The 14018-nt window shown below is 45.0% G+C and overlaps 2 protein-coding genes across 9 annotated transcripts in view; one reads left to right on the forward strand and one right to left on the reverse strand.

Moving 5' to 3' along the window:
• Nucleotides 1–6848, forward strand: part of FBXL2 (F-box and leucine rich repeat protein 2) — a 110707-nt gene extending 103859 nt beyond the window's left edge. For all 7 annotated transcript variants that reach the window (XM_077865940.1, XM_077865941.1, XM_077865938.1 and 4 more), the window contains 2 exons: nt 3406–3618; nt 4287–6848. In XM_077865940.1, the coding sequence (XP_077722066.1) occupies nt 3406–3618; nt 4287–4394 (321 nt within the window). In that variant the 3' untranslated portion in view covers nt 4395–6848. The remainder of the gene's footprint in view (nt 1–3405; nt 3619–4286) is intronic.
• UBP1 (upstream binding protein 1) overlaps nt 5266–14018 on the reverse strand; it is a 52985-nt gene continuing 44232 nt past the window's right edge. For both annotated transcript variants that reach the window (XM_077865935.1, XM_077865936.1), the window contains 4 exons: nt 13749–13864; nt 11756–11898; nt 10979–11030; nt 5266–8316 (listed from right to left, as the gene is read on the reverse strand). In XM_077865935.1, coding sequence (XP_077722061.1) covers nt 8279–8316; nt 10979–11030; nt 11756–11898; nt 13749–13864 — 349 coding nt within the window. In that variant the 3' untranslated portion in view covers nt 5266–8278. The remainder of the gene's footprint in view (nt 8317–10978; nt 11031–11755; nt 11899–13748; nt 13865–14018) is intronic.

Raw genomic sequence — 14018 nt, forward strand, 5'->3', positions numbered from 1 at the left:
TTCTACTTTCATAGTATTTTGGTCAGAAAAAAATGTTTGATATGATTTTACACTTCTTAAATGTATTAAGATTTCTTATGTATTCTAAGATATGATTTGTTTTGGAGAACATTCCATGTGCACTTGAGAAGAATGTGTATTTTGCTTTTGTATAGAATCTTCTGTATATATCTGTGAAGTCCATCTGTTCCAATATGCTATGTACAGCTTATGCTTCCTTACTGATTTTGTCTGGATGTTCTATCTATATCATTAAGTAAGTGTAAGTGGGTATTAAAGCCCTCTACCATTATTGTATTGCTAATTACTTACTTTAGGTCTGTTAATATATGCTTTATATATTTAGGTGCTCCTATGTTGGGTTATAAATATTTACCAATGTTTATACGCTTGTTGGATTGACCCCTTTATCATTATGTAACGTCCTTTGTTATTATAGTCTGTTTTAAAATATATTTTGTCTGATGTGACGACTATGGCTACCTCCAACTTTCTTTAGGTTTTTCTTTGCATGGGCTTTTTCCATCCTTTCACTTTCAATCTGTGTGGTCCTTACACCTAAAGTGAGTCTCTTATAGGTAACATATAATGAGTCCTTTTTTTTAATTCACTGAGCACTTTTTTTTTTTTTTAAGATTTTATTTATTTGAGAGAGGAAGAGCAAGAGATAGTGAGAGAGAGCACAAGCAGGGAGGAGAAACAGGCTCCCCACTGAACAGGGAGCCCAAGGTAGGGTTCTATCCCAGGACCCTGGGGTCATGACCTGAGCCAAAGGCAGATGCTTAATTGACTGAAACACCCAGGAGCCCCAGCTCTATGTCTTTTGATTGGAGAATTTAGTCCATTTTACATTTAAAGTAATTATGGATAGTTATGTACTTACTGCCATTATGTTCGTTGTTTTCCGGCTGTTTTGTAGTTCCTTTCTGTTCCTTTATTCTCTTCCTTTGTAGTTTAATGACTTTTAGTCTTAGACTTAGATTCTTTTATTTTTATCTTTCATATATCTACTATAGATTTTTACTTTGTGGTTACCATGAGGCTTACATATAAATATTTGTCACAGTCTATTTTATGATAATAGCTTAAGTTTGAATACATTCTTTTTTTTTTAATTTTATTTATTTATGATAGGCACAAAGTGAGAGAGAGAGAGAGAGGCAGAGACATAGGCAGAGGGAGAAGCAGGCTCCATGCACCGGGAGCCCGACGTGGGACTCGATCCTGGGTCTCCAGGATCGCCCTGGGCCAAAGGCAGGCGCTAAACTGCTGCGCCACCCAGGGATCCCAGTTTGAATACATTCTAAAGCTCTGTATTTTTACTCTTCCCTCCCTCCTCCGTTTTTGATGTTACATCTTTTTATCTTGTGTATCCCTTGTTTGTAGTTTGGGGTTTTGTTGTTGTTATTATTTTTTTTACTACTTTTGGCTTCCAGTCTTCATACTGGATATGATTAATCCATTACACTTTTACGATATATTTACCTTAACCAGTAAGATTTATGCTTGCACAAGTTTTATTAATTAGTGCCCTGTCTTTTCATCTTGACAGAGTCCCTTTAATATTTTTTGTAAAGCTGGTTTAGCAAAATGATTAACATCTTTAGCTTTAACTTGTCTGGAAAACCCTATATCCAGTTCTGAATGATAATATTGCTAGTTAGAGTATTCTTGGTTGTAAGTAGTTTTTCCTTCAGTACTATGAATGTATCACGTCACTCCCTTCTGTCCTGAGGTTTCTGTGGAAAAATCTGCTGATAGTCTAATGGGGGTTCCCTTGTACAGAAGTTGTTTTTGTCTTGCTGACTTCAAGATTCTCTAACTTTTATATGAATCTTAGTCCACTTGATGTTGTCCCATAAATCCCTTATGCTATCTCCACTTTTTTTCATCTATTATAGCTATAGAATAGGGTATTTATGGGACAAGGTGAGTCCAGGATCCCCTCAGAGCCAGGTTGATCCAAGAGCATCCCTGAATGGCAGGCCCCAAAGACTGGGGCACCAGAAGCATATAAAAGCTCCCCTCCAAGAGATCCTGGTGCCCTCCGAGGTCTCCAGTGAGGATAGTCCGCCCTTTGCTGTGTTTAATTAGAAGTCTGCCCCTCAGGCTGCAGCTATGATGATAAGCTATTAGGCCTCTTTTACAGAGTCAATTGCTGGGCCTGTTGTCTCTTGCTGTGCCCTGGGAATACTGGACATTTAACCACTCTCTCTGTTGGTTATGGTCCTGTGAGGCCCACCAGCTTAAGTCCCATCTCCTGGCCCCCAGAGCCAGGAGATATAGAGGTGTCCTCTAGCAGCAGCTGCAAAAGCCTATACATATATATTTTTAATTTTCTTTATTTATGAGAGAGAGAGAGAGAGAGAGAGAGAGAGAGAGGCAGAGACACAGGCAGAGGGAGAAGCAGGCTCCATGCACCGGGAGCCTGACGTGGGATTCGATCCCGGGTCTCCAGGATCGCGCCCTGGGCCAAAGGCAGGCGCCAAACCGCTGCGCCACCCAGGGGTCCCCTATATATTTTTTAAAAAGCATCCTCCAGTTGGAGCAAGATAGGAGTGTAAAGATGAATGCCCTCTAGCCCCCATTCCTAGAGTACCCCAGCATGCCCCTAAATGTGTCAAATCAGATACCTGACCCTCAGGCTAGTGCTCTGAGACAAGTAAATGGGCCTCTTCCACACAAAGTCCAGGCACCCCTCAATGGGCCACTTCCATGCGGGCCCTGAGATGGGTGAGTCCAAGTGTGTGAGCCCTTTAAGAGCTGTTTCTGGGATCCCTAGTCTTGTGGGTGTCATGGTTTACATCCATTGGTTTTCAAAGCTAGATGTTTTAAGGGTCTCTCAAATACAGATCTTAAGGGCCAGGATGCCCAATGTGGGGTTTAAGGCCTTTGCTACTCAGGGAGAAACTCCAGGTTTTGAGTTCCCTCCCTCCCAGCTGTGGGTCTCTGCATTGGGAGTGGGACTTATGGCAAGATTGTGTCCCAACGTCTCCTACCTACCATGACATGGGCCTTCTCTCATTCAATGTGGAGTCAGCCAGTTTTTAGGTTTTTGGGGTTTTTGTTTTTTTGTTTTTTTTTTTTAGAGTAGGCTGTCCTTTATGTAGCTGTAGAATCAGGGTGTTTATGGAAGGTTCAGGATCCTCTCATGTTGTCCTCTTCAACTGTATTGTGACCTGCAATATGATTTCCATTTTTACGTAATTGTAAAAATGAGAGAAGTCAGTCACCAAGAGCTGCAGCAAACCCATGGCTAGAGCACCCCAAGGTTTGGTGTTTAATCCTCCTGTGGTCAGCAGTTACTGTAGGACTCTGCTCCGCCCAGCATGTGCACTTCTCACAGGCCTGGAGCCTGGGAGAGAGCAGGTCTCACAGATATCCACGCATGTCTCCCTGTTCCAGAGTCTGTCCCACTGTGAGCTCATCACTGATGATGGGATCCTGCACCTGAGCAACAGCACCTGCGGTCACGAGAGGCTGCGGGTATTGGAACTGGACAACTGTCTCCTCATCACCGACGTGGCCCTGGAGCACCTGGAGAACTGCCGCGGCCTGGAGCGCCTGGAGCTGTACGACTGCCAGCAGGTTACCCGCGCAGGCATCAAGCGCATGCGGGTAAGCGGGCACGGGGCTCCACTTCCTGCAGTTTTTAAGCCATGAATACATCAAGAATCCAGCTTCCACATTTTCTCTTAAGCCTATAGCGATACAAACTGACGCTATGCAAGTGTCTTATTCCAGATTTCCTTATTAGGTCTCCCTCCTGGCAGATTCAACTTCCAGAATGGGTGTGGGGCAGAGGTGCCACAGTCTGGGGATCAGAACTCTTGTAAGGAAATCCGGGACATAGTCATCACCAGTGGGAAGGAGACCACAGTCCTGGTTAACTTCCAGAGAAGAGGCCTTAAGCAGAGGGTTTTCTCCCCCCAGGCAGTTCCCCTAGTCTCCTTGAGTGTGCTTTAGGTTGAGGCAGCTTTGCATTCATGTCCCAGAGCTGGCCCAGGGGCTGTGGCTGTGAGGATTCCGCTCAGGGCGCAGGACTAGTGACTGCCCCTGGGCAGATACTCTGTTCACCTCTCTTCAGAAGGTGTTGCTTTAGGGGATATGTATGTCAACAGGGGCAGCTCTGGCCTACACTAGAAATGCTATATGAACTCTGCCTGAGCATCAAGTAGAGTGGATTCTACATGGAGAACTGTAGGCCTGTCTGGGATTGTCCCTCTAATCCTCAGCGTAGCCTCTTGATGACTACTCCGCACTCCTCATCTGTCTTCTGCTTCCAGGCTCAGCTCCCTCACGTCAAAGTCCACGCCTATTTTGCTCCTGTCACTCCTCCGACCGCAGTGGGAGGAAGTGGCCAGCGACTTTGTAGGTGCTGTGTCATCCTCTGACGACAGCTGCCTGAGCCCAAGGCACAATGAGGTGTTTCTTCCTCCAGAGAAGACCCAAGTCTTCCCCACCTGCTCCACCTTCACCCAAATCTCTTGGTTCTCCACTGGGAAAGACATTTACAGGTAAAAGACTTCAGTAGGGACTGCAGTAACTGGTGATAGTTTTCACCTTTAGTCTACCACGATGCAATCAAATCAAAGCCTTGTGTCTGTCAGCACATGGCAAGAGTGGTCTCAGTGCCGCCTGGAACATGCAAGAGACCTGAATCTAAGAGGTGGGTGCCTTCTTAGGTACAGAAGTTCTGCTGTTGGCTTTGTCAGCATTCCTCAATAGACCATCAGTGTTAGCACAAATCAAGCAGAAAAAATAAGCTGTTGATTTTTTCTACCTGATACTTAAGCCAGTGGCCTACTTTAATTCACATTGATTTCATTTTGATTAGCAGGACTTTTTCCACTTGATGAAACAGCTAAACTTTCTCAAAGTGACCTGTACTGCAAATTCGTGATGCCTGAGAGTTTTATATGTAGACTTAGGTGGGAGGCAAGTTAGTAGATTTCCATGAGACACCAAAGAAATGAGGACTCAGAACTGGGTGGAGCAGGGTCTTCACCTTTCTGTTTCTGTCAGCTTGTCATCTACACTTTTGGGGACCAGAAACTAAACAAACACAACTCAGAGGCTGTGTTGCCTGACTGGAAATAAGCTGTGGCGTGCGCTACAGCAGAGTGCATTTTTGTTGTAGGAGAAAAGCTAATCATGTCATCTCTCACAAAATTTGGGGGACCTTAAGGAAATAGAATTAAGGCTTAAGTTATCTATAATATATATAATCAATTAAAAATAATGAATGGATGCATGTAGAATGGGTGTGATTTTTTTCCAAGTTTATTTTAAAATCTTAGAAATCAAGTTACACCAGAACTATTCAAAAATTGTACACACTTAAAACTCAGATCAGTAAAGTGTTGGCACCTTTTAGACTCATAAAAATGAATAAACCATTGCAATGCTTAAGTCAGAGGGTTTTATTGCTATAATCTTAATGGCAGACAAATCTGAGCAAAACCATTTTCCAAATTCAGACCTTCTTAGTATTATCTAAAATCGGATAAGCTCTGGTTTCCATTCTGTGCTGTTCACATGTGTAGTATTTATTAAGATTAGGAACCCATCACCACTCTCACATTGTGAACTTCAGTGTTCATGGCAGCTGACCCTTCCTAACAACCAGCACAGAGCTCACGGGGAGCTGGAGTGGAACAAGCCGAGACGGTTATTTTCCCACAACTGCAGGGCTTCCTTTACACGGGCCGTTTAGGAGCATTCAGGTTACAATGGAAGAGAAGGCAGGTGCACACACGACCCCTGTTAATTTAACAAGACTATCAGAATGAGCATCCAGGCCCTGATGGAGTCAGGGCCGGACGATGTCCTCCAGTATTGCCCGGTCTAGCATGTGTGCTTTTATACCACAGCGACAATTTTGATATACGTTGACACCACTCTGCGTGGGGGCGTGACTGATGTAGGAAGCTATTTAAATAAAAAGCATAAAACACACACTTGCTTCAGTAAATTATAGTCTCTCTTAAAAATTTCTATGACCAGGGCTTTCTATACCATCTCTTTTGAGCCAGGACACAACCATATCAGAGTTACTGGACTCACTCCTCAATGACCTTTGACTTCATTAGAAGAAGGGAACAGCACAGATGAGGTTTCTCAAATGAGAAAAGCAAGGCGGCTTCCTCTGTAGGCATGGAATAGTTCATGGAATAATCTGTCCTCAGCTGCATCAGCTTTGAGAAAACAAACCGAAAAGAATGCAACACATAGGCCTCACCTCTTAAAACATGTAGACTTGGGTGTGCTCAGCACACACGCATGGAACCCCCTCGATTCTAGGGCTTGAGGTGACACCATCAGGAACTGGGATTTTAAATGAGACACGAGTTTGCAAAACAATCGGAAAACATTTATTATACTGAAATGTATACATCCTACTATTAAAAAAAATAGCAAATTTGCTGGTGCCATAATTTAACCTGCTTTGCTGGGACAGACTAATGTTCAATGCTGCTTGGTATAATTTCAAGTTCAATGAGCTTTTAAGTGTTCTTGACCCCACTTCTAAAACCTGATGAGGAATTCAAAATAGCACACAGCATTAAATGACATTTATTGTTCCATATATGTTGAGACTCAAAAAGGAATGCTAAACAGACAAGCAAAACTCTAAAACAAGAGATATGCTCACTTCTTTTCCAAATGATTGGTACAGAAGAGGTGTTCATATGAAAGCAAAGGGAGATGGCAGAAAGAAAAGTTCCCCCGCTTCAGGGTCTACAGAATTACAGATCTTTTCAGACTGAAGATGAAAATGTATGAGACCAGGCTCCTCTGTATCCAATAACCCCCTCTACAAATAAAACACAAAATGTCAAAGCTTTTTCCCATCGAAGTAGTTTGTCTTCTGGGAGAGATTTCAAAGCCCAAATTACTCATTCCTATTCCTGCCTGAGCAAAGATAAGAATCAAGGAACACATTCAGAACCAAGACAGCTGGTCAATGGTCAGAGATGCTACAGTCAGAGTGGAACTGAAGTTTAAAAAACCGGTCTCCTATACCACAGGCCTCAGAGATGCTTGCTGGGGCGTGTGGGGAAGGCTTGGGGCCGGGAGAAGCGACAGAGGAAAACAGCAAAAGCCGTGGACTCCCTTTGAGAAGTGCACTGGCAGACAAGCATTTGGTTTTGTGGAAGAGGCACCTTTTTATGGAAAAGAAGCTATTATGTTGTATATTAAAAAGCCTCTTAATCACCAAAATGTTTACCCATGATTGTACTAAAGCTCAGTATTTCAGAAGTGTGGTGAAATTTTACGGTACAATTTAGTGTTTCATTTATGACATCTCGTTTGCCATGAATAATTTCTACTTGTTGGTAACTCAAAGACCCCTTTCACAGCAAGTCAGAAACTACCATACTTTCCCCCCTACCTAGGTCACCGGTTTCCACTGTCTGGGGAAGGGCTTTAAAAAACATTTCAGAACAGGACAGTGCAGGGTGGGGAGGACAGAGAAAGGGAGGAATACCACATGAGTTTAAAAAGCAATGGGGCTTCAAAAATGAAAACCAGAAACAAAATGCTAAAAATGGAAGCAGAAGCAAAAGGTTTTTCAATAAATCTTGACAAAGCAAAAACACAAAAGTCTTTGTACCTATTAGGATTTACACTGATCCTCTCACCAAGGTACTCTTGATAATGCAGTTTGCTTCAAGCCCGCCTTCCTGGCTTGGATCTTCCCCGCTCTGGCACGAGCCCGTCACACACACCCTTAGACATGATTTGTTCCGAGAAGGTGCCAGGCCTCTTACCTGACCACTGATCATGGTATGGGCACATCACATCTGCAGACAGATTCTGTGCTGAGTCCACGACACCACTGTTCCCACCCCCACCCTGGGTCAGCATAAGGTTCAGGCAGTAAGAGCCAAACTGGCACAGAAGGTAAATGCCCACAGTACGTTTTTACATTCATTTCCAAACCGCATACAGTGTAAAAAGACAGCAAAGGCTGCTTCTAGGAACTGTATCTACTGGCCTCTGCCAGGGAAGCAGGCAGCGCTGCCTGCATGTGGCCCCCAGAGCTGCACGCATGTTGTCCCAACGTGCTCACTCTCACGAGGATGCTTGGCTGTGGCAGTGACAGTGAGGAGATTCGCCTCTCATACAGCTCATTAGAAAGGTCATCTTGTGTTTTCAATATGAAACATTTCATACGGTAAAATCCAATCCCAAGACTTCTTGGATTCAGTCTTCACACACTTTTAAGCGTGACTTTATTTGGTACTGAATATAGTTCAGACTAAGTAAGACATCACTTCAAAACTATGTGGATACCATCGCCATTCTCAGCTGCAGGAAAAGGAAAGAGATGTTACACACAATTCTTTCAGTCAGGCTTAAGACAATCAAGGCTATTAAACTGAAAACTGCCAGAAAGCTACAGTTTCCCTTCCCAACTCAAGTTCCCTTTAAATAATTCTAGAGAAAAAAAGCATGTACAACACAGTCCCTGTTGAGATATTTTACTTTCTGATGTCAGGCCCATATGCCCATCAGCACCCTGCACCCATGCTCCCTGTCACCTCTGGGGGGTACGGGACTCAAGACAAGTGGCCAAAATGATGTGAGCAGGGGGCGGGGAGCTGGGGACAGAGCAGTGAGGACGCCGTGCAGCCCACGGGACAGCCACCTCCACACAACACAAACTGAGTGCTTCCGTCCACCTTTTCTGGAAATAATTTTGTAGCTCCTCAGAGGCAGATCTGAAACATTTTGAAAATATCACTACTTTTGTCTGATGGCCCAGTGTTAATCGGAATGGCTAGGAACAGTACAGGCATTCATCAAGAAACAAAAGAAATTTTTTCACGAGGACAGGAGCCTGAAAAACAGTGTACTGAGATTGTAGGGGATGTCCTGTGATGTCTGACATCAGCAACACAACCATACAATTACAGGATGAATTTCCTTGTTTACATCATTTGAGTTTTGCAGAGTAAAAGCTGTACTGCTGTGACAACAAAACACTGAGGAGCACTACGCCAAAGATGCTGTGGCAGTGAAAGATGAAGTGAACAGCTCGGAAAAGCAACCCTGCAGATAATGAGATGGCAACCTCGAGGCACCCGGCACAAGCAAAGCCGTAACATGGGTGCTATTTTACACTGCTCCCTTCAAGAATGACATCTAGGAAAAGGGGACACAGGACTTGCTCTTCAAAGTACAGCTTTCGTACTAAGATTAGATTCAGATCTTAACCCACCAGACTTTTAAAGTCTCTTCTCATATAATAATTTTGCATTTAAAAATCCTTCCAGGGATCCCTGGGTGGCGCAGCGGTTTGGCGCCTGCCTTTGGCCCAGGGCGCGATCCTGGAGACCCGGGATCGAATCCCACGTCGGGCTCCCGGTGCATGGAGCCTGCTTCTCCCTCTGCCTGTGTCTCTGTGCCTCTCTCTCTCTCTGTGACTATCATAAATAAATAAAAATTTAAAAAAAAAAAAAATCCTTCCATTGGTGGCTTAGTGAAGCGTCTGCCTTTAGCTCAGGTCATGATCCCAGTGTACTGGGATCAAGTCCTACATCAGGGTCCCAGCTCATCGAGGAGTCTGCTTCCCTCTCTTCCTCTACCCTTCTCCCTTGCTTGTGCTCTCACCCACTTTCTCATTCTAATAAATAAGTGGCTAAATAAATAAGCCCTTTAAAAAAAAAAATCCCTCCGTTAACCCTCCAGCTGGAACCTCCTTCCATATTCTTTCCCTAAATGATTTCCACAGCTTGGAGCTACTGCACCTTAAGTCCAGGCCTTTCCCACCAGCTGCAGATGGGGACAATTCCCTGCCAACTTGACCTTTCCAAGCACACCTAAAATGGAACTGTTGACTGCTCCCCCACAACCATTCCTGCCTCTCTTCTGCAAATACCATCTGCCCAGCTGCTCTTACAAGAGTCACCACCACCTCCCAACTGTGGAGCCCAGCAGGGCCCTGCCCATAAATGTGTCATACCCAGGTGACCTCTCCTGCCTCCAGCTTTCCCCCATTCTCACAGAGTTGTAAGACTGAAAGAAAAACCTAATCACATCACTCCTTGGTTTAAACAACTTCACTGACTTCCCAATGTATTTCTTTTCTTTTCTTTTTTTTTTTTTTTTTAAAGATTGTATTTATTTATTCATGAGAGAGACAGAGAGAAAGGCAGAGACATAGGCCGAGGGAGAAGCAGGCTCCCTGCAGGGAGCCCGATGTAGGGCTCCATGCCAGGACCCTGGGATCATGACCTGAGCCGAAGGCAGACACTCAACCACTGAGCCACCCAGGCGTCCCAACCCAGGGCATTTCAAATAAAATCTAAACTACCATTGTGCCTGGGTCCTGCACACCAGACCATACCTCTCACTGTGACTCCATCTTGCTCCGTGTGCCCTTCACACCACCACATGGCAGTGACACAGACTTCGCTTGGCTCTGCACAGCAGCCCAGCTCTTTCCTTCGCACCCTTGGAGTGTTCCCCAAGTGGGTGGCTCCCCTCATTCTCCGGGTCTCAGCATTATTGACACCTCCTCTGAGGCCTTACCATCCACACCACATCCCTCTACCCAACCTCCCCCTTATACACAAGCACCTCCACTTTCCCACTCCTTCATGGCACTTAAAAGATTTTTAATTATATGCATCTGGTGGTCAATTCTGCTCTGCTTTCCCCACGAGGAGTTTCATGGAGTTCTGTTCCAGACCTTTCTAGCACCAAAAGCTGTCTGACACAAGGTGCCCAGTGAAATGGTGGCTGAATTGAGTTTCCCCCTCAATAATCTAAGACTGATTCCACTTCCTTATTTGCTAGTTAGTTTTTCTATTACAACCACTAGAAATATTCTCAATCCATTTTTCAAACTCTTCTTAAAACAATAAAGCCAGCATTTTCAAAAGTAAACACACAGGATGACTGTTGATTACAGGCACACACTTTCATGATTCCAGCATTTCAAGACACATGCAGTCATGCAAAGTACCTTTTACTGTGAAGAATAAAAAACAACTCTCATCTTGAAAGTTCTGAACCATCTAGAAGGATAAAGCAAATAACACAATTAAGATCCAACTTTTTTTCTGAGCTGATCAGAAAACAGTTGAATTAGCAACCACAGGAAAATGTCATCATCTACATACTGTTGCACAAGTACAGAACTCCAAGGTCAAAACAGTCTGGTAAAAGCAGCGTGAGGTAGTACGCATTTCCACCTGCTGTGCTGGCAGGGCCATGTGCTGACCAGGCTTGCCCGTGCCTGGTCTGAGGCAGTGCAACAGCACACCCTTCCCACCCAGCCCCCAGCCTACCAGGTCCCCTCCAGGCTCTGTGAATAACGACTCAACACAAAGCCTTGACGTGAGCGCTCCTCTACTGTTACTTGCTTGTCGCTGAGCACTGGGGGAACAATAACCTTAACACTTTCCTAAATCAGTCATCGAACAGTGCACAAAAGGAAAATACACCCAAACACCTCCCTACATAAAATGGGCCAAAGCCCTGCTAAGCCCAAAGTTCCTGGGTGAGTTCTAAGGGAGGGTGGAGAGCAGAGGGGCTGAGCCACAGAGCTGGGTTTATAGTCCTTGTATCACTAAGATATCCAAAACTCTTGGTTACAGATTATTAAATTTGATCCCAGCTCTTTAAAACTGATTCTCAAGAGCACAAGAGATCACAGAATTTTCGCACAGTCCTTTAACAACAGAGAGAAAGTAAATGCCAGTGTGGTAGGGACAAGAGATGGCACGCCAGTTTACGTTACCTGATCGCTAACGAGAATGTGAATACCAGTGGGCCCCTGTCTGTAGACCTGGTTAATCTGGTGGAAAGGAATATTAAACACCATTGCAAGTTTTCGAGCAACTTCTGAAGCAACCATTTCTTCCAAGTAGATTGCATGATAAACTGAAATAAAACATGAGAATAGAATTTTAGCAGTAGTCTTTGATCTGTGTTCCACAAGTTGCAGCACAGTGCACCTAGGGGCCGGTGTTTCTGGAACATTTAACTTAATAGCAGGTGTCATCTGTTGCATCCACAGTGAGCACAGCTCTTTATAGGTCCTGCTCAGTGACAGACTCGAGCCAGCCAGCGACAGATCATCAGTGCTAGAACCTGGCTTCCCCAAACAAGAGTGGTCTCTTGAGTGCTTAGAGTGATGGAAACCTCTGCTGAGTACACATCATGAGAAGCTTAGAATGAGGAACTACAATTACGGTGAGCCACAGAGCTGCTCTAGTGTGGAGTCCCCAAACTACAGCTTGTGTGAGCCAAACCCTAGCCTCACTCGTTCCTTTTTTTTTTTTTTAATTTTATTCATTTATTCATGAGAGACAGAGAGAGAGGGAGCGAGGGAGAGAGAGAGGGACACAGGCAGAGGGAGAAGCAGGTTCCATGCAGGGAGCCCGTTGTGGGACTCGATCCCAGGACTCCAGGATCATGCCCTGGGCCAGAGGCAGAGCTAAACCACTGAGCCACCCAGGGATCCCTCACTCATTCCTTTGGAGCAGAATCTTATCAGAACATGGCCACACCCATCACTATATAGTCTTGGTGCTTCTGGCAGCACAAAGGCAGAGCTGGTGGGAAAGAGCCCCTACGGGGCCATAAAGTCAAGGCATTTCCTACTTGGCCTTTTTACGGAAGTTTGTGGAAACCCTTGATCTAGGGCTGTTGGTCAACATTTCCTACACTCCTCCTCAAACACCTTCTGAGGCCCATCAGGCCTGACCCTGATCGCATAGATATGATATATGACATTCTGATGACACACGGAGAGCTCCTTTAGGATTTTATTATTTCAGACTAAGCCTCTGTATCCTCGGTCTTAAGATTCACAGCTTTTAAAGTCAAAATGAAAAAAAATTAAAAAAAATAAAAAATAAAGTCAGAATGACACCACATGGAAAAGGTCACAAGAGTGATGCTTTCCCTGGGATTTATCAAACACAAAGTGATTCTGAACAGAGCTTTCCCCAAAATTAGGGTAAATGACTGTTTCTGTTAATTCCTTAACACATCTCTCTGGAAAGTTCTGAGTGTGTTGCCCTTATTTTGTTTCCGAATATGGGAAGAAGGAGTGATTGTTTTCCTTTTTCAGGGCCATATTTAGAGGACAGAAGGACCAGGGCCTGTCTCTGCCCTAACCCAGCACTCTATTACAGAATAAGGAGAGTCCATAGGCCGAGCAGCCCTCCCAACCTACAGACGGATAGGCATGGAGTGTGCGTGTGGTGCCCCCGGGATGTGGCGCCCTCCGCACACTGCTCCCAGGGCTGGCCAGCTGCCTGTCAAGACAAGGCTGCACACTCAGTGCGGTTATACGCACCAATCTCTGCACATGTGGTATTTTAAGTTTGTGCCCCCAGTCTGTAAAATGGAAAACAAAACAAAACAAAAACCCTCCTGCTTTCCTGGCACACAGCAATCTTATATTCATCATTTCAGTAATTTTGAGATGTAAGTGGGGAATTAAAGCCAGCAAAAGTCCCAAAAAGCATTCAGGCTAGTCTTCCACCTTGTTAGCTATATCTGGCACGAAGGGCCACGGACAAAGGAGATTCAGTGTGGTGGGGGAAGCGAGAAAGGCAGTAGATCCCTCTCCCCCGACGTCTTGGCCCAGCCCCATGGACCCTCAGGCCACCCTCAACACTGGCCATACTCCCACCCGAGCCACTCAGCAGTCCCCATGCGGTGACAGCCCTTCCGAGCCTGGCTCCCGGCCTCCCTGCTGCTGCCTCTGAGTCAGTACCCACCGTAGGGTGTCCCACTGCCACTGTCACCTCCACTGCCTGCAGGCTGCTGCCCTTGCAGTGGTGAGCTGCTCGGCTGCTCCTGGCAGACATAGATGGTTAAGCGGGGCCTGACCGACCTGCAATCAGAAGACACCACATGGGAGCCGAGGGGAGAACACAGCCCCACGGTAGGTACAGATGACAACTATAGGACTCTAAGTTCTATTTCCTTAAAAGAACTTTACAGTATTATTTCATTACACAAAATAATTGACTAATAAAAATATAAAA

This window comes from Canis aureus, chromosome 22 (genome assembly GCF_053574225.1).
Source record: "Canis aureus isolate CA01 chromosome 22, VMU_Caureus_v.1.0, whole genome shotgun sequence".
NCBI classification, from domain to species: domain Eukaryota; kingdom Metazoa; phylum Chordata; class Mammalia; order Carnivora; family Canidae; genus Canis; species Canis aureus.